The following is a 25,909-nucleotide window of genomic DNA, read 5'->3' as shown; positions in this document are numbered from 1 at the left end:
AATTATAAAGCTACTATTTAAGTCAGCAGGGGTGGCAACACTTCTAAAGGCTTCGGGTGGATTCTGTTCTATTTATTGGTGAGCACTTCCCGTGATAGCGTAGTGGTTAAGAAACTCGGCATCTCGATCGAGGTGTCCGGGTCAAAATGGGTTGATGATGATGCTCATGAGCACTTGCCGTCAAGTGAACTGCTTGTTCGTTTGATTTTTTTATTATATAAGAAGGTGAAATTATATTTGAAGGTGGTAGAACCCTTTGTGGTTCGACTCCGGCGGCACCACCGCCACACCTATTTCTACCTAATAACAGCAGTGTTAGGCGCTGCTGTGTTCCGGTTTGAAGGGTGTCAGGGAGACAGACTTTTCCGAGGCGTTCCAGCTTAGTCCTCAGGGGTAGCGGCGCATCTGTGGCCGACCTCAGGTAGGAATATCTAATCCTATCTGGGGTTGATTACAGATGTCCATGGGCGGCAGTAGCCACTTACCATCAGGTGGACTGCATGCTCGTCTGCTACTCTTATATTATAAAAAAAAAAAAAAAAAAGTACCCTAATTTTTGCCTTACGTCAGAAATGTCACGTTGTTTTATTTTACACGTTACTAACTCCAGGATAAAATCCCTTTGTCGTCTACAAACCACGAAAAGGTAATCCTATTCAATAGCCATACTCATCTTAACATACAGAAATAAATCTTACCAAGCATAGAGATAAAACCAACTATCGTTAAAGTTAGACGCGTTTTATTGAGAAAGGGTAAACAGCTTACCCCATATTTGCTCTGTGTCAAATATTTGCTCTTGAAGGTCACGGGAGATGTTCTTTAGACCTTCGAGGTAAGTTAGGTTTTGATTTTATGACCTCGATGATTTTATATTTATGTTGTTTTTATCGCTTCTTAAACACTTGCGAAATGGTGGTATGTTATTGATGTATTGTAAGGTTACATTTTAATTAAGTTTAAATAAAACAAAAAAATGATTTAAAAATGGATTGAAAACCTTGCATTCGGGTTTCATTGTTGGCCGTATCTATGACACTCGGGAATAAAATTAAAAAAAATAAAATGGAAGCTTGGGGTGAAAAACACGGGGGAAAAGAGGCTAATATAGAAGTTTCCAGTAGTTAAGTCGTGACCAGCTTGTGATTGTGAAGTAATTGATGTACTGAACGTATGATGGTAATATATTGGAAGAACAACAATCTGAGGCTTTGATTTGTTATCCTGAACTCCCAACAATATAAAGATAATTATATAATGTATTTATACACATTGATTTAAATGCCATTTAGTTTTCTATTTTCAATTTAAACCACTTCGCGTTTCGATCAAAATATTGTAACAAATGAACATGACTTATTTAAGCAATATTACAATAATTTCTCACATAAAAAAGAAAAACAAAATATTGGACATTAATTTAATCATTAAAAATTATTATATAATAATAACTAATCTGGAATAATTCGTTTCAATAAAACAATCCAATGTGGCAACCATTTATTGCACGACTCATGATGCGAAGCATCAGAGAGTGCTTTACGATCGAAAAATTTATTGTTTACCTTCAAGCATAAAAAGACGCCATTTTAGATTAAAATATATATCTAGTCACGCAATTCATTCTATTAGTTACGGCGTCGCATTTGTAACTTTTTCTAACGGACCATTACAGAAGCCAGCGACCAATGTCATAACTTTCCCGCAAGACATCAATATGAAAATCTTTTTGTTTCCCCTTTGCTCCCAGATATCCCTTCCCTGCCCATTGTGCGAATCCCTTTTATGGCTTATATCTGTGGTCATTCATTCGGATTTTCCTTTTGTTTTTTTAATCTGAAGCTACTAAGTTTTTTGTCTATTCTTCGGTTGTAATAGAATCCTGGCTATTGAGGTATTTCGACGCTTAGAAAGATTTTTTAAATTTCGTTTAAAAAATATGCTTGAAATTGCAAAAAAATATTCTATAATAGGTACTTTTCTGGTATTAAAAATAAAGTATTTCTGCTACCGTCATATTAACACCACAAAATATGTTAATTGCTTTTTAAACTGGAAATATTTCGCTGTAACTTAAGAACGAAATGACTGCGTTGGAAAATATCCAATTGCGGTGTTTTTTAAAAAAACAGAGGATTATTCATTCACCCCAATATTTCAGCCAGCAATTTGTTTCCGCTTACCTGCGCGCACTTTGTCTATGGTTCTGTAAAAATGGCGGGAACGGAAATGGAAACTTTAAAAAACATAAATCACAAAGACAAAAGGTTCGCAAACGCGAAAGTTATGGGGCGCTACGATATTACGTTGCAAATTTTATGAAACAAATTAAAGTGTTTCTTTTTTATTAGTTTATTAATAGTAACTGTATTTTTTTTATTAAATAACCTATTGAGCTATCTTTGTGTCGTTTTATTAATGCTAATTAGTAATTCGAAAATGTCTGATCTCTTTCTGTATATAATTATGCTCATACTTATCACAATACAATAAAGCATGGATTTAAAAATATTTTAAGTATTGTTATTAAATTATTTGAATGAAATAAAAAGTTTAATAATATTAAAAACAATGTCATTATAAATTTAAAACTGACTGACAGGCACATTGTCTAATATAAAGATAGTTATTTAAATTACCACAAAAGCCGAGGCAGAATTACAGCCCTCAAATAGAACTGGCCGTCACGACGACAAATAGCCAGAAAAAATAAAAATTCCTGGAATTGCATCACATAATCTGTGAATGCAGTGCAGGCTTCACGGTGCTCTAAATTTAAAATTCCACTAGGACATCACGCGTTCGTTCTTACAAAACGAATGTAGAGTATATTTGATTATATGAGTAGAATTATATAGATAAAAAAATGTGAGCCGTCACGGGACGCCTGGCAGATGTGAAACATCGACATTATTTTGTAAAAGTAATACGCAGAAAAGAACATATTGTGATAAGAACTAAATATGTCATAATGATAAAATAAAATATTACGATTTTTTTCCAGATAACGATGACTATTTATTGAATTCGATTGCGCATGGCGACGCGTCGCCACACCGTACACACTACTGCATATAGACTGTATATATATACCATCGTATAGCGTGGCGACGCATGCCGTGGTGTCGCCACGCCAGAAATCGGTTTTACGTGCGGCTATGGATGTTTAACATCAAAAGTAATGAATTTCGTTATTCTGCCTGTAAAAATCTTAACAACAAACATGTTATTTCTGATTATCAATTCGTAAAAATAATGAAGTTCGACATTTCAATCGTAACAACAGAATATATTTTGACAAATCGGTTAAGAAGTTTGATTTATCGAATGATATAAACTGGTAAATTGAATTTGCCGTAAGTATCATAAAAAGAAATAAGTACTTATTTAGTTACATTGCTGTAAATATTGATAGCAATTCTGAATTGATTCTGAAATATTATATTTGATGTCCCTGGGGTGTAATGGTAGAGGGAGTGTGACCTCGGCATCGTTGGAGATGGAATTTCACTCCGGAATGCCACAAAATATTAACCCCATCAAATTCATTATATTCAGAGAACTTCTCTTTTCCATTTTTCTATGACATAGAACAGATAAAGAAAATTTAGTTACACAAAAAGACGAGTAGACAAAAATATCTACACCTAGAACAGAAATTAAATTCTTCTTAGAAATGATTGCAACCGACGGTAACGACATAATGTGTTTTAAATAGTATTTTTATTATAATATAGTACTCGTAGCAAGTAAATAAGGTACCACCAAGGTACCGCCGTCACACCTATTTCTTAATGTAGATTCCCTCTACTTCATATAAGGCAACTTCTTAATCCTCAGGAGCGGCATCGCCTTCGGACAGAATGCCTGTGCTACATGGAGGTTACAGATGACTTACCATCATGTAGAGTCGTTTCCTATTTCAGCCAAAAAAGCGAAAGCAATTTTATAATAACATTAACTTACAAAGCAAAAAAACGTGACACACATATATATACAGGGTGAATATTTCAAATAGGCCTTTAGGGCCAAATCCGAAACTATAAGGATTAGCGAAAAATGCTGAAAGGCCGATTGCCAAGGCCGATTTTTATAAAAACTAAAACTGCATCATTACTTTTAAAAATATCTTTTTACCTAGCCGGGAATCGAACGAGTTCACTTTGTATAGCATATATATATATATATGCTATACATATATATCTGTATACGAAATACGCCGTACCTCACATAGCGCTAGTGTGAACTACGATTCGGAAGGAATTTCATTCCGGAACAGCACTGAAAAATATCTCATCAGCCGCAGGTCGTTTCCAGAATAAAATTCCTTTTCCACAACGATATTACCTCGCATTTTATTAAGTCCGTCAAGTTGTAAAGCAAATAATTAAACCTTGTTTTCAACGTCAAGTCACTTATCTTTATTCCATTTTCATGTTTTCAACACTTTGAAAGGCGGGTTTTAATTTATTCTTCTAAAGCCGTCTGTAGTGTGTACCGACAATATGAAGGTCAGATTGAGATAAAATCTTTTAAAACCTGGAATTTTACGGCGTTATAAAGATGCTTTTATAGTTTTGAACCTCTATTTATCTGATATCATTTTATTTTCGTTATAAAACCCGAAGTAATATTAAGTATCTGGTCGACCAAGCTTCTCTTGATCTTTAGGCTGAACGCTCATTGGCTTACATTGCTTAGTACACTACTAGAAACTTACTAACTAAACTATTTACATTTTAATCAAAATATAATCATAGATGAAAACATACAAAATATTATGATATACATAGTGAGTAATATGTGGGGAAAGATGCAGCGAAGTAGCTACATTTAAATGAATAAATTATTATTCGTTAAGTTTCCTACAGGACATCATTACGATAATATTATTTCAAGAGATTTATTCTTATATTTTTTACCAACAAAACAAATAAACGATATTTATAATATTATAAGCTACCTTGGCAATATATACCCAATTTCTTTGCTTTTCATAAATAATTTTGTCTATGGCACCAAGACAGTAATATTCTAGACCAAAAGTTAAGAAAAAAATGAAAAAGCCGTGAAGAAAAATAAAAAAGCGATTTTGTCGAATTGTCAAGTTGACAACTACTTGACAAACTAGATGGCGCTGTATCAATTTTCTATATTTAAAAACATGTAAACCGCTGTAGACAATCTGTTAGGTTCTGCGTGCACTGGACAGTCTGGACGCGACCCTCGTCCGGAAACTGACAGCAAACTTTTGTTTTTCCGCACGAACTGGCCTAAAACAATTTAGGATGGACAAACCGACATAATGTTTAAAAACTTAATGTTTTTTAACCACAACATAATACCCGACCTCATTACATGATAAAAATGTTGCAGTATAAAAATAATGATCGTTGGAATAATTAGATTGATTTTGACTGAATATTCATGCAAAGAAGAATAATTTTTATGCGAAGCCCTATTACTCGTATAAGCCTTATGACTTTAAAAATATTAACCTTTGATACATGGACACTGCGGCCCATATACTCGTACATCTGTATTCAACCTCAGATAGCTTTAGAATACTATCTAAGGTTGGTCCAAGATTGCTTTCCTTGCGGAGTAAGTATACCTATTGTATCTTCCTGATCACACGCTTCAAACTAAAACACTTATTAGTCAAAAAAAGATGTAACAGTTAGGTGTTTCTCAAAAGAATAGACAGTAAAACAGATATTTATGATATTTTGATTCTCCTCCGGAAACCATAAATACTATACCATACCATAAACCGCACAAAGGAACTCAATTTACTGAGATACTCCGGCATGATTCCCGGATAGCGGTTATCGCTATAAATCGGTAATGTAACCGTGATTCGAGAACTGCCAATAGGTGGTACAATATACGTACATTTGATATGGATTGAATATAGATATTCATAGATAATAGATGATGTAGGTACGTTACGATTTGCCCGAAACTGATTTTGTCTTGAATTAAATAGCAGAAAATTCCCCGGTTTTCGGCTTGGGAATTTTAAAGTAATAATCAAAGTCCAGATAATATTTTTTTTAAATATTTCAAATGACCTTTTCATAAGCCCAAACTTGGTGAATTAAATATTAAAAATATTGAAGAGCAAGTTATTTGGCATTGCACAATAAATAGTTATAAAAAACCTTAAATTCTCTACAATTTCATGCAGGGACGAAAACGGAACCGCATTTAGCCTCTACTGCTCAATGTTTTCACAATTGTTTCCTGCCATTATGAAGAAATATAATTATGGACTTATTTTTAATAATAGGGTTAAACTATTTCTATATAAAAAAGCCAAATTAATTCCTCCATAATGAAGAAGTATATTTACAAGGTCTGTATAATTTTATACACATTAACACTATTTATCCAACAAAAACGCAAAATTGGACATTTTAGTGTTATTTCAAAGTGCTATAAATTGTTAACTTACGGGTTTTCTCGCGTAGCTCTGCCAGTAGCAAGTTGCAAAATATTCGACATGCAGATGCTATGTCCCAGTTCGCCACAGATTTATCTGACTTTGAAAAGCGAACATTTTTGTTAATATTCCCGAATTTATAATATTCCCGAATTTATAAATCTGACTTCAAATCCAAAAGTAAAAGATGGAAAGATCAGAAATTTTAAGAATATTCGTTAATTGATTTTTTTTTATTATTTTCCATACTTTAAAAACAGGTATCCAAAACAGCTACACGCATTTTAAAAATACACTTTATTATTCTTCTCTGTTCTTTCATTTCATTCCAACAATTTCTTTATTCAAACTTAACCACTATTTCCAAATTTAAAAACTCGAGGACAAAAATAAGCTCTTTCTTTCTTCATAGTATTTCCTGTGTTTCCCAAAGTGTTCATACAAGTATATTCCAATAGCATTGTATCATTCACACCCTACTGGCCAATATATCACAACTTAGCGAACTTCTTTGTCTACCACAAATAGTTTTGGCAACAACTAAACAAGAGTGATAAGGGCTGTCAATGTGTGAATAACTTTTATTGGAGAAGAAATAATATATTATATTCGACCTTAACTTACTTAATCAGCAGTAATCTTCTAATTAGAAACTCTATCTACCCATCCACCTACCCATCAGAATGCGTTCAAACCCCCAGATTGCACTCCTGGTTTGAAAAAAATATGTGTGTAAAAAAATATTTTTTACTACCTCAAACGGTAAAGTAGAAAATCGCGAGAAAACCTGCCTCATTCTTCGATTTTAAAGATGTATGAAATCTACCAATTAGCACTCTGGCAGAGCGGTGACAATATCTATGGCCTATAACTCCTCTCATTATGACCTCTGCTCAGCATTAGGCCAATAATGGCTTGACGACAATTAATCTCAGATGGGTAACATACGAGCCATAGTACACTCCGGTGACAACCGGCGCCGACTGCGCGCTGTCAACCAGCACCGACTGTCGCTTACAGTTGTTGACAACTGTTGCCGACTACTGCCGACTGTCGCCGCTTGTCGTTAGCGACTGAAGCCGTCAGTCGCCGGTGCTAACTATCACAAGTATATGAAACAACAATAAAAAAGCATACTATAGGCTGAGTGATTATTTGACTGATAAAACGGTGTGGTCTGAAGTAGCTCCAGCTCCACATGTACCATTAGTTTTAGTTTGTCATGGTATAAAACATTTTTTTTAAATATGTGTGTTATGGAGTTTCTTTCGCCGCTTCTTCTCCATAACAATACACCTTGTGAAGTGGTGTAATTGTATTGACATTCAAAAAGTGCTCTGTAAAGAACCTATTTTGAATAAAAAAAATTGATATGATTTGATTTGAAACCCCCAAACTGTCCTCACATATCCTACACAGTAAATACCTATTCTAATAAACATAATATACAGTTACAGAAGGAAGTATTTAGTAAGTAGTGCGGATCAACGACTCCGCAACTGGGAACAAACAAAAGCGATAACGCGGATACATCACACACACAGTTTACTTAGTTCGAAACAACTGCCATATAACTAAGGTTTGGGTGTGACTTCTCGCTGTATAAAGAGCTTTGATATGTATAGTGGTATTTGATATATGTAGTACCAAAACGACTGTTTGGTAGAGCCCTCTGTGGTTAGACTCCAGTGGCACTACCGCCACGCCTATTCTTGCCTAATAACAGCAGTGTTAAGCGCTATTATGTTCTTTTTTTAAGGGTGTGGTAAGGGAGACATACTTTTCCAAGGCATTCTAGCTTAGTGTTCAGGGGTAACGGAGCATCTGTGACCAACCTCAGGTAGGAATCTAATCTTATCTGGGTTTGATTGCAGTTGTTTATGAGTGGTAGAGCCACTTGACATCAGACGAACTGCATGGCCGTCTGCTAGTTCTATATGATATTACAAAATAAATAAAAATAGGCCTTAGGGGCTCCGACAAGGCTTAACGAATGCTATAATTAGTGCGACCGAATTTTAAGCACAAAATTATTTTCCTTAGATACACACTCTTGTACTCCTGTTCAAACCTTGAAACGGATTGAAAATTTAATTATGAAAATTCAATGCTTTGAAATATCGCACAATACTCTACTCGTATTTATTTTAAATATAAAACAAAACTTTAACTTTTATTAACCAGAAAGTCATGAGTTATGAAAAGGTTTTTCAATGTTTAAATTCTTATTATTAACGAAGTCACGTGACCCAACCCGTAACCGCTTGTCCCAAACCAATAAAATGTCTCCAGGAAAACGACTCGCAAAGTACTTTGGCTTAACCAACGATGTTTCGGTTACTGGTTACATAATTTCAAGGGCAGTTGACCGTTCAACATTCAATTCTCAGAAATGCTAAGGGTACGGGACGTGACGTTGGGACATTTCGGAAGGCGATATATTTCTGTTTAGGGTTGAGCAAAATGCGATAGCTTAAAAGTTAAATAAAATGGATTTGGCCCAACGAAAGCTCAAAACTTAAATGCCTTAAAATAAATATAATAAGATCAAAACATTTTTTTAACACAAATACAGATCTTTTATAATTTACTTTATTTAAAATATCATGGACTTAGAAACTTATCGCATGACATTATAGATCTATGGATAATACTTAATTTATTACAGACAGATGAAATTATGGCGAGTTCTTTCAATTTTCAAAATTATTTAGCTAGTTCAATTATTATATGAAAATGGCCATTGCCATTGGGAAAACTCTTTAGTTTTGATGATTATAGAAAATATATACATAGATATTTGTATAAACACACGTGTTGTTTTAATTTTTACTTTTACAAAAAAATATTTTTTCGGCTTAGAGCACAAATGTTTGAAAAACAATATTGTGGGTAAAAAGAGAATGTTTTGTGTAACTGCTAACACAATTTCAAGGGCAGTTGACCGCTCCAAACATTCAATTCTGAGCAAAGTTACCGCTGGGACGCGGCGACCTAAGGGTTGAGCTGCGGGGCGATTTATTTCTATTACTAGCTAACCGAAAGGAGATAGTTACGTAGGACGAGAACTGGGTTTAAAGTGGAAGTTTTATGTCTCCGCCTATGGGTGTTTAATTCGTATTTTTACAACGTTGTTATCTCAAGAATATAAGTATTCAAAGAATCTATGTATGTAACAAACATTTTGTTATAGTCGACTGCTGTACATGTACGTAGGCCTCCCGTAGCGTACTGGTTGTCAATTACCTTCTTCAGATTGTTTATCCTACAATTGCTGTGATCAGTCCAGTGTTATAGTTCGCGCCAAACTGCTAGTCCGCTCTGAAGTTGTTGCGAGCAGGTGAAGTCATACAAATTTCTAGGCGACGCGATGCAATTCTATATTTAGTGCGGACTAGCGGTTTTACAGACTTTTTTTTATAATATAGGAGTAGCAGACGAGCATGCAGTCCACCTGATAGTAAGTGTCTACTGCCGCCCAAGGACATCTGTAATCAACCCCAGATAGAATTAGATATTCCTACCTAAGGTCGGCCACAGACGCGCCGCTACCCCTGAGGACTAAGCTAGAACGCCTCGGAAAAGTATGTCTCCCTTACCACACCCTTCAAAACGGAACACAGCAGCGCCTAACACTGATGTTATTAGAAAATAGGTGTGGCGGTGGTGCCACCAGAGTCGAACCACAAAAGGTTCCACCACCTTCAAATACAGACTATACAGGTATAAACATTTAAGCTAGGGCCGATATAATAACTCACAGTAATATTATTCACTATATACAAATAAATCATCTTTGTACATTTTTGTAGAAAAAAACATATTATGCTTGAATATACGAACACATAGTGTAAAAAACTCCTTTCATCAATTTACTGTCATCCATAAATATTTTATTGGCTTAAAGTTCAAGTGTTCGAAAAATATTTTCAAAAACAATTGTGGGTAAAAAAATATTTTTTGTGAAACTGCTAAAACAATTTCAAGGGCAGTTTAAAGTTACCGCTGCGACGCGGCGACCGAAGGGTTGGATGCGGGACGATTTATTTCTATTACTAGCTAACCGAAAGGAGATAGTTACGTAGGACGAAAAAGGATGATTGCTTTAAAGGGTTTAAAATAAAAGTTTTATGTTACTACAACTAGTATTGATCTTTAATTTTGTTTACAATTCTTTTCTATATAAAATAGAGCAAAAGCAAAATATTAAGAAAATATTATAAAAAATCGTTTTATGTAGGCCTGTATCCTGCAGTGGTCTAATTAATACTAAGTTTGGATTGAAATAAAGATGGAACTAAAGATTACAATGAGGTCTGGCGAAAAGCGTAGCACAGATTTATGTTTGGCAAACATGTCACACAGTCGAATTTGCAAGTATTTTCGTTTTTTTCATAAATTAAGAATGATTAGTGAATAAACAATTATAAAAATTGCCAATATTCGTTTCATAAAACCACGTGAATACTTAATGCAACTTTTTTAAGTATATGTTAGAAATTGAGACCTAAAGTTTACGGATTACCTACAGCGTTATCTCGAATAAAACAATATCTTGGCTAGAACAATTAATATTTACATAACTCCAAAGTAAACTACAATACGTTAGTATTATAACACCGCTAAGTCATATACGCAAACCTAAACCAAACGTCATATATTCAATATACTCCACAAAATCAAATACACACAAAAAATCAAATATCTTTTCATCCTTTTCCCTAAGCCACATGCGTAAAACTGGTACGGATTATAGCAGCAGTTCGATTCTGGGATTCCATCTAAACCCCCAGGTTGATTGAGGCTTCGCTGTTAAATATTTAATGGTTGCTCGCAGCCTATAAAACGTATCAACTCCGCTACGAAACAGTATTGAAAAAGAAACAATCTATATCTTTTTGGTTAGATTGGTAATGTATTAAAATGAAGCTTTATTTTTGGTAGCTGAAAAATCTATTGTGAAAATGGTAGACATTTTGTAATTATTGATACAATTTATTAGTGTCTTCGAAAAGAAGGAGGTTTTTAGTACGGCTGTATGTTTTTATATATGATTTATCAGTATGGATCACCTATTTTTTATCTATATTTCAGAGATGGTAGAATCTTCCTTGTTTCTGACGGCACCACCGCCCTATTTCAGCCTATAACATTAGTGTTAAGCGCTGCTGGGTTCTACTTTGAAGGGTGTGGTAAACTTAGACATACTTTTCCGAGGCATTCCAGCTTAGTCCTCAGTTGTAGCGCTCATCTGTAGCCGACCTCAGTTGGAAATCTGCTTTTGTCTCGAGCTGATTACAGATGTATTTATAGATCGTATATTTTATCTATACCTTTAAATATACAATATCGATATCAGAAACAATAATTCTAAATTACAATTTCTTTTTCAGGTATCGCATGAAACCAACAAGTTAGCGGCTGAAAATAAGGGTGAAGTGCCCAATACCAAAGGTAAAATATTATATTTGCTTTCACGAGCGCTTAAAATAACTTAGTAACTCCTATTTGAGCTGAGATAACAGAGATCCGTAGTGACCAATACTAGGCATTGATATTAGGAGGTAGGCATACAATTTAATAGTCAAGGTACCAATATGATTTTTTATTTAAGTATATAAAGTTATAAAAAGTAAGTAAGTAGGTATAGTCGACGTAAAACTGCTAGTCCACTCTAAATATAAAAATGAAACGCGTTCCCATAGCAAATTTTATGACTACACCTGTACCCTTACCTTGATACGTAACCTACCTACGTACCTACTTACCTAAATACGTAAACAAATACCAAAATAGTCATATTTGTCAAAACGTAAAAACTCATGGTAAGGGTACTGCTCGCAACAACTTCAGAGCGGACTAGCAGTTTGGCGCGGACTATACATGATTAATGATTACATATAAACCTACATTCATATGTTTTAAATTGAAAGCTTATAAAATGGACATTTAGCAAACTTTAAACTCAATTGAATTATTTTAAGCATGGAATATGGTTATTATTAAACTAGCTGACCCGGCAAACTTTGTACCGCCTCAAAATCTATTTATCAAATATATTTCATATAAAATATAGCCTATGTTACTCGTAGATAATGTAGCTTTCAAATGGAGAAAGAATTTTTAAAATCGGTCCAGTAGTTTTTGAGCCTATTCATTACAACCAAACAAACAAACAAAGTTGTCCTCTTTATAATATTAGTATAGGCAAAATCTATCATCCACATATATTATACATTCTAATCACTACTAAATACATGGAAAAACATTATTTTTATTGTCTTGTAAAAAGATCTGATTTATGCTACAAACATCTATTTCTTTATCTCCAAAGAACATTACTCTTCCACAACTAGATATGCCCTTACAAGTGCAATATTTCACCACACATATGACTATTATTTCCCCACAACACCGTAAGGTCCACCACATCTAGTGTACAGATAACGTAATAAATTTATTTCCACCATGGTATAAATAATTCAGATGTTGTCGAAATATCTAGGTGAAATATGGTGGTCGATACCACAGAGCAAGTGTGAATAGAAATGCCTCTTCTTTTTTATGTATTGCATAAATGTACTTGCGTTTTTCGATTGATACACAAGAATCCTACATAATTTCGATATACTATTTATATCAAAACCACACCTATTTCTGCCGTATAACAGCAGTGTTAAGCGCTGCTGTGTGCTGGTTGATCTTAGGAAGACATACTTTTCCGAGGCACTCCATTCTAGTTTACTCCTCAAGGGTAGCTGTGTATCTGTGGCTACCTCAGGTAGGAATCTTATCGAAAGTTGATAATGTTAGCAGCAATAGCCACTTACCATCATGGACTGTGTACCAGTCTGCTACTCCAACCTTTTAAAATAAAAACACCAATTTTCACACACCAAATACAATTGTCATTTCTATGTCACATATAGTCTATGGCTGTAACTATGGCGTTCGTATAAATAGAACCACCCTCACTTTCGGTTCCTGCGATATATTTTATGTCCTTTTTCTTACGTGACTTGATGGATCGACGCCGAATGTTTTATGGGAAAGAAAAACTTGGACTCAATCGCTTAATAGTTTTCATGGTTCTGAATAGAGTGGGTTAAATCAATAATCGGAATTACTCTGAAACTGGCCTAATAAGGAGAAAAGTATTTTCGTTTAGTCTACAAAGGTACCCAGTGCCACGTAGTATTATTACGTTTAACTGACGAGTATAAGTATGTCTTATTTACCTTCAACTCGGAATACAGCAGCGCTTAACACTACTTTTATTAAAAAGGAAATAGGTATGACAGCCACCGGCGGCTAACCACAAAGGAAAATCACTTTCAAAATTATCCTATAAAGTGAATTTACAAAAATAAAGTCTAATTATGCAACTCCGATGAATTATTCATTTGAACTTTTTTTTTTAATAGATTTCAATATAATAGTTACTAATATAATAACAGCCAATAAAGTGTTTATTTAACGATAATCTTCCTTTTACAAAATCATTCCTTCAACTTTGTAAAAGCGGCCCTAACCTTTATAAGATCTCAGAACAAACAACAGAACAGAGAAACAGGAAAGTTAATAATAATGATGACAATGTAATAAGGATGTACAACATGAACTTATACTAACATAAACTTACACATATACTTGGCGAGGATCCACGACACGTTTGTGCGATGTTTCCTTCCGTACACGTGCTGAGGATTTCCTTTTGTGGTTTACATACATATTTCGTAACAAGGATTGGTAAATTCTATGTATAACCACACAGGGCTATCAGGGACTTTTACGACATTTAAACTATTAATTATTTAGAGTAACAGCCGAGCAGGCAGTTCATCTAATGCTAAGTGGCTACTGCCGGCCATGGACATCTGTAATCAACTCCAGATAAGATTAAATTCCTTCCCGAGGTCGACCACAGATGCGCCACTACACATTATGACTAAGCTGGAATGCCTTGAAAAAGTATGTCTCTTACCAAACCCTTCAAACCACAACACAGCAGCGTTTAACACTGCTGTTATTAGGCAAATAAAATAGGTAGACATCTTATTAATTTTGGATTTCATTTTGGATATATGAACCAAATTGTGCAGGATAATGTTAATTTTTTTTTTTCTTATTCATAATTTGGCAAAGAAAGTTTGAGGAAAACTTGGCTATGTTTTACCGATAAGCATAGGTCAAATGTGAATTGGTAGATATCACATAACTTTAAAAACTTTTAAGCTAGTGATAATTAATTTCTAATATGCACATAGCTTTGTTAAATCAGAGGCTGGGATTTGAATCTCGAACCCCTCGGTCAATAGGCCGAGTTTCTTAACCAACAGGCTATCACTGCTTGCAGGTTTCTATTCAAGTGACTCAGCTGCAGTGAAATAAGGCAAAAACGTTACTTTTACAAAAGCAGGAAAACGCAACAGATGGTTGAGCAGACTAATTCGTAACGTCGGCTTTGATTCAATGAGTTGAATCAAGATTAAAGATAATTTGGTGCCAGCAATGGAATCACTGAACAAGGAAACAAAATGTACGTAATAATAATCATTTTGTAGTAAAATGATAGATGGTATATTACGTACTTATAGTACACATACCTCTTTTTTTTCTCGAGGGGGGAAACTTTCAAAAGGTATCCGACGACGTGGGAGCGGCGGCGGGTTATGTGGGATTTTTACCGCACTAAAACGCCTCCGGTGGCCGACCTCAACGCGTGTTGGAGAACTTCGGCATCTCAACGGAACACAACCGGAGCCCTCCAAGCGCGATGCTCAACGGGCTCTACCCTGGGGGAGCAGTTTTCGCTCCTCCATGTAGTGTTTACGACGGTATGCGATCACACATACCGCCGTCCTTCCCGGGGTCGCTTGTTGGACGGCTCGAGCTCCCACTCTTGCCGCCCGTTACCAAAGGTGATTTTTAAGTAGGTATGATAGTACACATACCTACCTAATCATCGCCTTTAAATTATATTTAAAACCAATGATAGTTATACTATACAAGAATTATGACAATTAACCGACAAAAATCATTAATATATATTTTAATTTACAATTAATAATTTTTAACTTACAGTAATTGAACATATTTTTTATATTTCTTTAGCTACTCGTAATTTTTATTAAAAATCACAACTATAAACTACTTACAAAACTCTTATCTCTACATCAATTATTAAATACATTCAGAACATTAGAACATTAATTTGTTCTAAATTTCAAACACACAGCGTTTTCCTCCCATATTTACGACCCTGGAACAATTAAATAAAACATTTAAGATACATTTCCGAGCCAGGGGCCGTAACAGTTGGTTCCGGCACAGTGAATAATTAAAGAACAGCTTATATAACGATGTACAATGGAAAAACGGAGAAAAAGTAACTTGAATGCGTATTGTTTGCGAATCGCTGTATTACAGATTACTCTGAAGAATTTCTGAAGAAACGTTTGTATTTTTTGTTTATTTATTAATATGAGAATGGTTCGAGTTTTGCTGGTCACGTGCCACGGTAATACTAGTTGTGAAGCCCAAGAGGAGATTTCGGGAGTGTCTCGAGCGCAAGATATGGGAGATACCTTACACCATGTAGAGTATCCTAAGCCATAAATGAGCTTTCTTTTTCGGGGGTTTGCACAATCAAAAAAATCGATCACGGGACATGCTCGAACGTGGTCAATTTTCTTTTTAATATAATGGAAATAATACTAGAAACATCATATCTGCCGATTACCCCACGTCGAAGTAGTGAAAAAAATAGTCATTTTGAAAAAAAAAACATCCTGTATTATTATGCTATCTGAAAGTGTCACTTTTTAGCCTGAATGCCCGGGAAGTAATGATGTATCAGAAACTAAATGAATAGGCTAATTTTTAGGAAAATACATAATTCTTCATACATTCTCATATTATTTATTTTTCAAATCGTCAGAATAAAAAATCCCGCGCTGAATCGAACGAATATCATATAACCTTTTCTTCATTTTAACGTCTAATCTACACGATCTTATAGGTCCCAATGACGCTCGAGTTTGTACACATTTAGCATCGTGGGCTCCACTACTATATACTGTTGAAATTAAGTTGAAGATATAACGCGTAGCAATGCAAAGGGCTCAAACTAAAGGTATGAGTCGACGCCGCCTTATGACGTCGTGACGTGGTGCGACGCGATGTCGTATCGTCTAAATATAAAAAGTGCATCTCAAAAATCGTGAATTGCATTTCTAGTCGCATTTAGTCGACGTATCGTATGAGTTTTATTTTAGCCCAAAGGCCGTGAAATAAGTATAATTTGTATTTCTGATCTGGATCTCAGTATTTGTGTACTTTCTTTCATGTGTCCATGGCACTCAAGTCACAATAATCCTAGAATAAAATTTGAAGTGTAAAAAACATTTATTTGTTTATTTTTTTTCCTTGTATGTGATATGAAATGAACTTTTTTATTTTTTTACAATGAAAGACAAGCAACGGATTGATATTTGTTAGGAATATATGCAAGTAGTTAAGAAACTTGGAGCAATAATCTGTCTTTTTGAAAGCAGGGCTTTAGTTAATAATTGATTGTCGGACAATCAATTACCGATGTAGCAGATGTGGCTGACTTACCCTTAATGGGTTTGGCGATCAAACGCAAAAGTAGCGGTGCGGTGAGCGGTGGAAAGAGCGTAACTCTACCAAACTGTAGTAATGTGTTAATTTCTTGCATTTTAGGGATATTTATAATACTAAAGTAACAAGCGACAATGTAGTACAATTGAAGGTATGTGCTTACTACATCCCATGATCATTCGCAACCAACTTCACAAAGACTCTACTAAGATAGTCATGTGAAGCGGATCTACGTTCCGTTGGACGCGTATGGATGCCGATTGCTGATAGCTAAAACTCTATCTTAGTATGTATATTATTAAAGGACCATCATTCGTCCTCTAGGCAGTAACTTAGAAAATTATAAATACTAGAAAAAGTTCCACAATTTATTCCTCTTTCATACAAATATGTGTACAGATTTCCTATGTTACAATTGCGTGTTATAATTCCACAGCGCCGTTAACGCAACTGAAATTTCCCCGTTATATCAAATATACATTTCTGATCTTTTGTAACGTTCAAAAGTCAGGGTTTGTAGGGTCCCCAACTTCACTCAGGTTTACGGGATAATCCTAAAGTGATATATTTTAGAGTTAGTTAATAAATATTATTAATGAATGAATGAATATTAAAAAATATGTATAAAGCATCATTTTATTATTTATAATAAATGAATACGATTTAACATACACATAAATACACAAGATACGTTTGGCATACAAATATATTAGTTTAAAAACGGATCTATTCCTGACAACTAATTTAGTAGATATTGGTATATAGCACCATGTGATATAAGATATATAAATACTACCATAGAGTGCTAAATGTATAATTAGTTTCTTACAGGAATATTCGATTTTATTTTCTCATTTTTTTTAAACTATATCATCAATCAATGACTAATAATATCGATTAACGAATATATTTAGCTGCTTAAAAATATACCTTCAAACCGCTAACCTCCATTTCAACTGGGTTATTTAGTTGGACTACGAAGAACTGCATAGTGCAGTTTTGTGTTCTGAGAAGGCTCTGTGGTCTAAACTTTTAAGATAGTTAGAAGCACTTAACCAATACCCACTTTAAAAGGACGAGTTAAGTGGAAAATTTTTTGTAACGCCCAGACTGCACGCCAGCAGTACCCTTACCAGGAGTTTTTACGTTTCGACAAATATGACTGTTTTGGTATTTGTTTACGTATGGGCCAATACGATTTCCTAGTTCTGACACAATCCGCTAGGGGCGCTAATTGGAATTTGTATGGGCAAATACGTAAACAAATACCAAAACAGTCATATTTGTCGAAACATAAAAACTCCTGGTAAGGGTACAGATGTTACGACTCGTATGATTTTTATTCAAGCATTTTTATTCAACTTTGGATCGATCGAAGGTTATCAGGCAGACACATGACGGTGTTTTAATTTAAATATAATAATTGTATTATTTTTATTAATACTATTATTGAATAATGTAGCCATCTAAATGTGCTTTAGATTTAATAGTGATCAAATACTACTTACCTTACTATTACAATGTTCCAATTTAGAACAATCTGTAAGATTTTAATATTGCGCATTGAGTACTTTTATTTTTTTTTTAAATTATTTCTTAGACATATCTTTCAGTTCCAGTAACATTTCATTTTGGTGTAATAATGGTTCAATTTAAACAACCTATTTGACAACATTGTATATAAATTAAAATGTTGTAGCATAAAAACGTAAAATATTTTTATGTCCTCATTTCAATTCCTAAATGATGGTGACAGCGTGGCGATATGTAGGTTTAAATATTCACGCCCACACCGGCTGCAAACGTGTACACACATTTAATAGCAGCCCTTATTTTTCCAGATACATTGAATATGACGTGACGGTACGCACTTGACGGGAAAATCATTTTCCATCGTTTAACTTCGTTACCAACAACAAAGAGGTTCATTAAATTTCTTCAAACGTACACATGTACGTAATGTGTCGATGAGACATCATCTACTCACACACACATAGCCAATGATTACTACGTATATTAAAGAACATTCTGGTATATAGGTTTCCTCGCGATGTTTTCCTTGACAATTAAACAATGCAATAATTACTTTGAAATACACAAAGAACATCAGATTTTTTATGAGATGTAAATATTTGTTATTTAAAACGAGCATGTATTCCACCTGATGGTAAATAGTCACAGCCACCCATGGACCTTCAACACCATGAAAACCAACTTCATATAAAATAGGGTTTCTACCTCAAGCCGATCACAGATGCGCTAATAACACCACTCCTGTACCCTTACCATGAGTTTTTAGGTTTTGACAAATATGACTGTTTTTGGTATTTGTTTACGTATTTGCCCATACAATTTCCAATCAGCGCCCTTAGCGGATTGTATCAGAACTATAGTGTCAGTAACGTAACATTAAATGTCTAAATTGAAAAAAAAGTACGCTTAATGTTTTGTCTCTCTTTTTGCGAACATGTGAGGGAGACAAAAAGTTCATTGTCACTTGAGCACTTACTTATTGTTACGTTTACTGAGTCTGAAGCAAACGGAACAGAAAAATGGATTGAGTAAACGTGACGTAAAATTGTGGGATGTTTTGAAATCTCATGGTCATGGTACTGAAGACTAACATAGTAAGTCAGCCGGTATCCACACCCTCCCATCGAAAAACAAGAACCACTCCACACTAGAAATAACTTTTATCGGTCTAAGGGCGTCAATATGTTGTTTTTAAATAAATTACATGGATTTTGGGTAAAGTTTCCTCAAGCCAAACGATATGCAAACACCCCAGAGGCCCTGAGGCGACCCTTACCCTTCGCCAGGGTCTTGCATTATTGGATATTGTTTTATTTCGCCTCACGTTAAATGAAAATCTCATTTGGACAAGACGGCTTGCTTTTTGATTTATTCGACTGCAATGCTTTTGTGTTCCTGCTTTAGTTACACAAAGGTTAAATTATGTTTAATAGTAGCTTAGTACTTTGCGCTTATATTCTTTCTCTAAAGGTGGTAGAGCCAGTATGATTCCACTACGTAGGTGCCACCGCCAACTCTACAACTTTTATAGCGTGAACTAATTCTGTGTTTCGGTGGAAAGGCTAAGATGCTACCTAACTTGCATATGAAATGACCATCTCAGTCCTGCAGAGTTCAAGACATTGTTAATCGGCTTCCGATAGAACATTTTACATAGAGCTGGTTACAGAAGACCATAGGCGGCAGTGATTACTTATCTTCACGTGGACCGCATGCTCATTTGCCACTTCTTTTAATCTTACAAAAAATACGCCACTGCGAAGCATAGTCACTATATCAAGCCATAAATCTACCGTGCTGGCTGTGAGAAGTTCCAACTTTAACCAATTCTAAATTTTCCATTTCAATAACAATAATTTTACATAATCTTCATCATCGTAACATCTTTCGGCTTACTGGAATTAAAATTCCCTTCACTTGTTCAAATTCCAGTCCCGGGAAACTAATTGGGAATTTCCCGAGATATCGTAGCTGCCCATCTGGCTCCCATTAAAAGTAGGAAGAACTATCATTAAAACAGACATTACACTGAAGAACCTGAACAATGAAATACATATTAATTGAATACCCAAAAGCTGTCGTTTCGTTTCAAAGTTTTCCATACCAATAAAATGGCTTTGATGCATGTTCTACTAGTAGTGGATAAGATTAAAGCGATAAGCGAAGATATAGAAAAGAGTTTAAAGAGTTAGAGATTTATTTATAAATAAGCAGTGCTTTGGAACTAGATTTTAAATATAAGTTCTTTTTGTATTGATATTTTTGTATGCATAAATAAATAAAATAGAGTTGAAATTTAAGGTTGCCCCATAAGTGTTTTTTTACTACTTATATTATTACATAGAAACAAAATCTTAACTATGAATATGGATAATGATATTTTTAATTTCATTTCAGTACAATGTAAAAATCAGGCTCGATGTTTTAATACGGTTTTAAAAAGTTATATCACTGAAATAACATAAAAGAAATATTTGTATTTGTACAGCTGTTATAACCATTTCAATAACCGATTATATGCGTTGACGATATAATTTTTCGTTATTTAAAAAATTAGAGTTACTGATTTTGTAAATTTTAATTTAAACTCCAAACTTGCAAATGTAGGCGTGTAAACAGCTTCATATTTTCATCACTTCATAACGAACGAACATAATAAATCGTTGCTCGTTAATAGTACAACAAGTCAACAAAACATGTCGTCAACATTTAATGGAGAGCTAGCCAGCCGTGTTCGCGGAATAAAACAAAGTTAATTAATTTAAATTACGGTTGCCAGCCGTAGCCAACGACAATTACAACCCCCAAATCTATTAGGGTCGAAAACGTCCCTAGATTTAAAAGGCTATAAAGCTGTTAAAATTTCCGCCCCGACAGAATTCGCCGTTTAAATTAACCGTTCTTTGATAGTAATTTAAAGTTTTGGCTAGCGATGAACCGAGTATGTTCATATTTCAGTCAATATTACTAGTCAGGATGTAATAAGATGGTAGAACCCTTTGTGGTTCGACTCCGGCGGCACCACCGCCACACCTATTTCTGCCTAATAACAGCAGTGTTAAGCGCTGCTGTGTTCCGTTTTGAAGGGTGTGGTAAGGGAGACAGACGTTTCAGAGGCGTTCCAGCTTAGTCCTCAGGGGTAGCGGCGCATTTGTGGACAATCTCAGGTAGGAATATCTAATCCCATCTGGGGTTAACTACAGATGTACATGGGCGGCAGTAGCCACTTACCATCAGGTGGACAGCATGCTCGTCTGCTACACCTATATTATAAAAAAATAAAAAATAAATATGTGGTATGGAGACATACGACGGGTTAATACTTAAGTCCTCAGGGATAGAACGTATTGTACCGCCAATTGACACTAATAGGTGGATTGCATACGTTTCTACTTCTGTATTATACCAGGTACAAATGTCACCGAGAACAGGCGAATAGATGCGAGCACCAGTATATAAATGATCAACTCGTATGGATTCGATACTTGCTACACCGCTCGTCCGTCGTCCGCGACGTAGGTTTGCCAGCGCGAACCAAAGGATTACGCGTCTGTCCTCGTGCCCGGCGTTTACATACTCGTCATTATTCAGCGGATAACTCGACAAGCTAAATCTGACATCTGTCTAGACAAAGAAACTTGATGCCAACTACAAATGTAATGAACTGATATTTAATGACAAGGAGCAAAACAGTATTTATGAAATTAAGATCTGTGGTAGCACATACGATGTATCAATTTTTAAAATTCGATTTTGTCTTCAATTTCAAAGAATAATTTGATTTCAAAAGTATATTTTATAAACGTTTGCTACGGTACAATAACCTGCGACTTTTAAGAAACATAACTCCACACACACACACACACAAAGATTTCAATATAATAAACGTAGTACGTACGTATCCCGATTTCAAAGGCCTTGTGAACTTTCACTACACTTACTCTAAGAATTCACCCCTGGGTCCAAGAAAGCTCACCTAGTTTCCACTCGGAATAACACTTTTAAATAAGCTTCAAAAGCTTCGTTTCAAGCTTTCGATGTGAAAGGAATCGTGTTTAGAGGTCAAGGGGTAGTTATTCGTGTATTAACTTTAAGGAAATATGTGAGTGAAATTGAAATGTTTATTTCGGAGTAATTACTAATTTTTGTATAGGCTTTGCTATTTGCGAAATGTGTGGATTTTGTTTTTTGCTAAAGATATTTTTAATTAAGTTTTGCTCGATTTTATGATTTAAAAGGAATAAAGGATCGCTAAGGCATTGGTTTCGATTTGTTAAACTACATAGCTAGCTAGTTGTTGATTTTTTTTGTAATTGAATGAAAATCTCGATATAGGGAAGGTTTTAATTCATTTGAGTGTTTTATTATATACACCAGTTCAACTTTTGTAGAACCAGCTCGAGTCAGTTACATCATGTTTTTGGTCCTTCGAGCCGGATCTGTCAGTCTGAACTAGAGATTTTCGAGACCTTCTGGTTTAAATACTATAGATAGGTTCCTCTTCCTAGGTTTACTTCGTTTTATAAAACCTAAAAGTTTTTCTGTCTACCATAATTAATTGTTTCGCAGTTTGGACAAACGTAAATACGTAGTATTTTTTAAATAATATTTTTTTCTCGAGAAGATGTATTAATATGATTTCTAAATCACGTCGTCAATTGCCAGAAACAGCATCCTAAGTGACCCCAGACCCTTAAACTTTCCTAAATTGTATTTGTAGGTTAATACTTGGAAATTGTTACATTTTTGTTCGCCTTTTTCAGATGAGAGCAGTGCCGTTCTGCGTAGCGCTGCTGGCGCTTACAACAACATCGCTTGCGGATTCTAGCGAAGGTAAGAACTTTTATCTAGCTGTCTGCTTCTTATACAGAACTATCTTCTTACGCTGTTTTTTAAGAAAAGATTACCTAATAATAGAAAATTGTGAAGAAGTGATGATAACTACGAAATCATAGCCGTTTAAAAAAATTAAAAATAGAGATCGCTTATTTATAGTAAGTAATTTATTTTTAATTTATTTATTAGTAATTTAATTTATATTTGTAAGCACAAAAATCTTAGTTAACAGGTGAAGTGTTTAATCGTACATTCATTTTAGGTTTAATAATATAATATCACACTTGATCATCCCTCTTTTTATATCACTTAAAGTAAGGTTGTAAGTTGTATTGTATTACCAAATCCCAGCTTACGATATATGTGACACTTCGTATTAAGTTCCAGGTATATTTTGATACCCGGATAGATATTTAGATTACCATGACATAAGTGTGAATCCTTCATTCGTAATTCCTTGCTTAACGCCATCCAAAATAAGTGCTAAATGAATCTCCATAATAAACCGAATACCATCAAGTTTCAACCAGAATGAATAACGAAATAATTTAAATTGTAAGTAAGGGTAATATACACATACGACACGACGTCGTATCGTGACACGGTGCGACGTCGATCGTATGGATGTGAAACGGGGTCATGTCGTGGAACTTTACGAGGCACTGTCAACAATGCGCATTAGTAGACTTCACACACCTTACCTCAGGTGTACAGATTTCCTCACGATTTTTTCTTTCACCCTTATTGAATTTATATGTAATTTCTTTATCACTTTGAAGAATCAGCGGTGTGTGCCACGGATTCGAACTTAGGACCCCTCGGGTTTTTAGGTCCAATTATAACTAGCACAGCATTTTCACCACTTCATGGTGTTATAGTACGCGGCCAGACGTGACGTTTTTTTCCAAAATCATTTCCACAATTAAAGTGTTAAATAGATGCACCCAGTATTTACATTTTTCTACACGACGTAACAACGCGTCACGACACGACGTCGTATCGTATTGTGTGTTAGCAATAGCACAATTTGTATACATAATTCACTAGAATTTAAAGAGGATTCGCCTGATCCCTCATTGTAATAACAAAGAACTAGTTTAACACTTTAACACTTAAATGAAATAGACTATGACGTGATAATAAATATTTATGTTATGATATATGCAGGTTCAGTTTTACATATGCATGTAACATGCAACGAATTACAATAATAAGTTATGTGTATCCAAATTCTAATTGTGAAGGAGTTACGGTTTACATTGAACAGAAAACCAAGGCATAATTTTGACGACCCGCGTAGTGAAGCGCTCATCATACCGGTTTGACGCGCAGAGCGTTCAGGGTTCGATCCCCGACCAGACAGATATCTGAATGATGAATTTAGAATGATGAATGTGAATGATGAATTTTTTGATCTGGGTCTAGGTCTGGGTGTATTAGTCTTAATTATGTTCATGGTTCCCACGACACAGGACTGTAGGAAACGTCTTTTTATTAAATAAATTTTCTAAAATCTTTCTTTGTGTTTAACATTCGTTTAACTTTACTCAGGTGTTAGACAGATGAATAAAAATACGGAAAGAAAACAATGTTTTCTTACCTATTTCCAATCCATTATATAAATAACTTATTGTCGGGGACGGAAACCTAGAACCCTCTGTCAGACATCTAATATGGCATGTAGTATGATATCACCACGCCGTTCATCATTAATGTTTTGTGTAAATCGGTCAAATGATTATAATAATTGATTAATATAATGCACAAGCTTGATGCATCAAATAGATATCAAATCACTACCACAGAAAAAAGTGTAGACATATACACTAAATTGATGAAAACTTCGTTTAAATTTAATTGAATATGAAAGGAGATAAAATAGAAGAATTATCGAGAACAATTCGGAGAATTACGAGAATTCTTCAAAGTTATCCAAACTTCTTCGTAAGTACAATTTGTATATAAATTGCGTAAGCGAGTTCTCAGTCGCTCCGATCCTAAATTCATTAGAATAACAATGAAGCCTCAGTTTATTTGTAGTTGAAACTATATTTAAACGCCATTTGTAAACTGTATTCAGTAAATAATTTGACTCGACTGAAATACAGTACAAGTTCTATGTTTGGTGTTAATATGGTTAAACTTTTCCATTAAACCTCGTTAAAGTTAGAGAAGTAAAAGTTACAGACCTGACCTAACCTTCTTCACCAGTGCCGTGAAAGGTGCCAAAAAGGTGGTAGTAATGTTCTATATTACTCGAAAGTTGGTTACATGTTTATGGCGAGCAGTAACCACTTACCACCAGGTTGCCTGCATGGTTGTTTCCTACATCCTCCTACGGGTTTTAAAAACTTTCTTAAACCAAATACAGAAATCACAGGAATTTACTGCAATAATCACGAAATATAAGCTATATAGGATATCAATAGAATTCTAACTTATGATTTGACTACTGACATAAATGCAAATAAA

The 25,909-nt window shown here is 34.7% G+C and overlaps 1 protein-coding gene across 1 annotated transcript in view; it reads left to right on the top strand.

The window, feature by feature from the left end:
* The window catches only part of LOC140753681 (Ig-like and fibronectin type-III domain-containing protein 2), a 181,067-nt gene that overhangs the window by 90,798 nt on the left and 64,360 nt on the right, over nt 1-25,909 (top strand). The window contains exons 3-4 of the mRNA XM_073088411.1: nt 11,839-11,899; nt 23,365-23,434. Of these exons, the coding sequence (XP_072944512.1) occupies nt 23,365-23,434 (70 nt within the window). The 5' untranslated portion in view covers nt 11,839-11,899. The remainder of the gene's footprint in view (nt 1-11,838; nt 11,900-23,364; nt 23,435-25,909) is intronic.

Source organism: Epargyreus clarus, unplaced genomic scaffold (genome assembly GCF_041222505.1).
Source record: "Epargyreus clarus isolate Ecla_fem2 unplaced genomic scaffold, WU_Ecla_fem_2.2 ptg000027l, whole genome shotgun sequence".
Taxonomy (NCBI): domain Eukaryota; kingdom Metazoa; phylum Arthropoda; class Insecta; order Lepidoptera; family Hesperiidae; genus Epargyreus; species Epargyreus clarus.
This window is presented reverse-complemented; position numbering and strand designations above follow the sequence as displayed.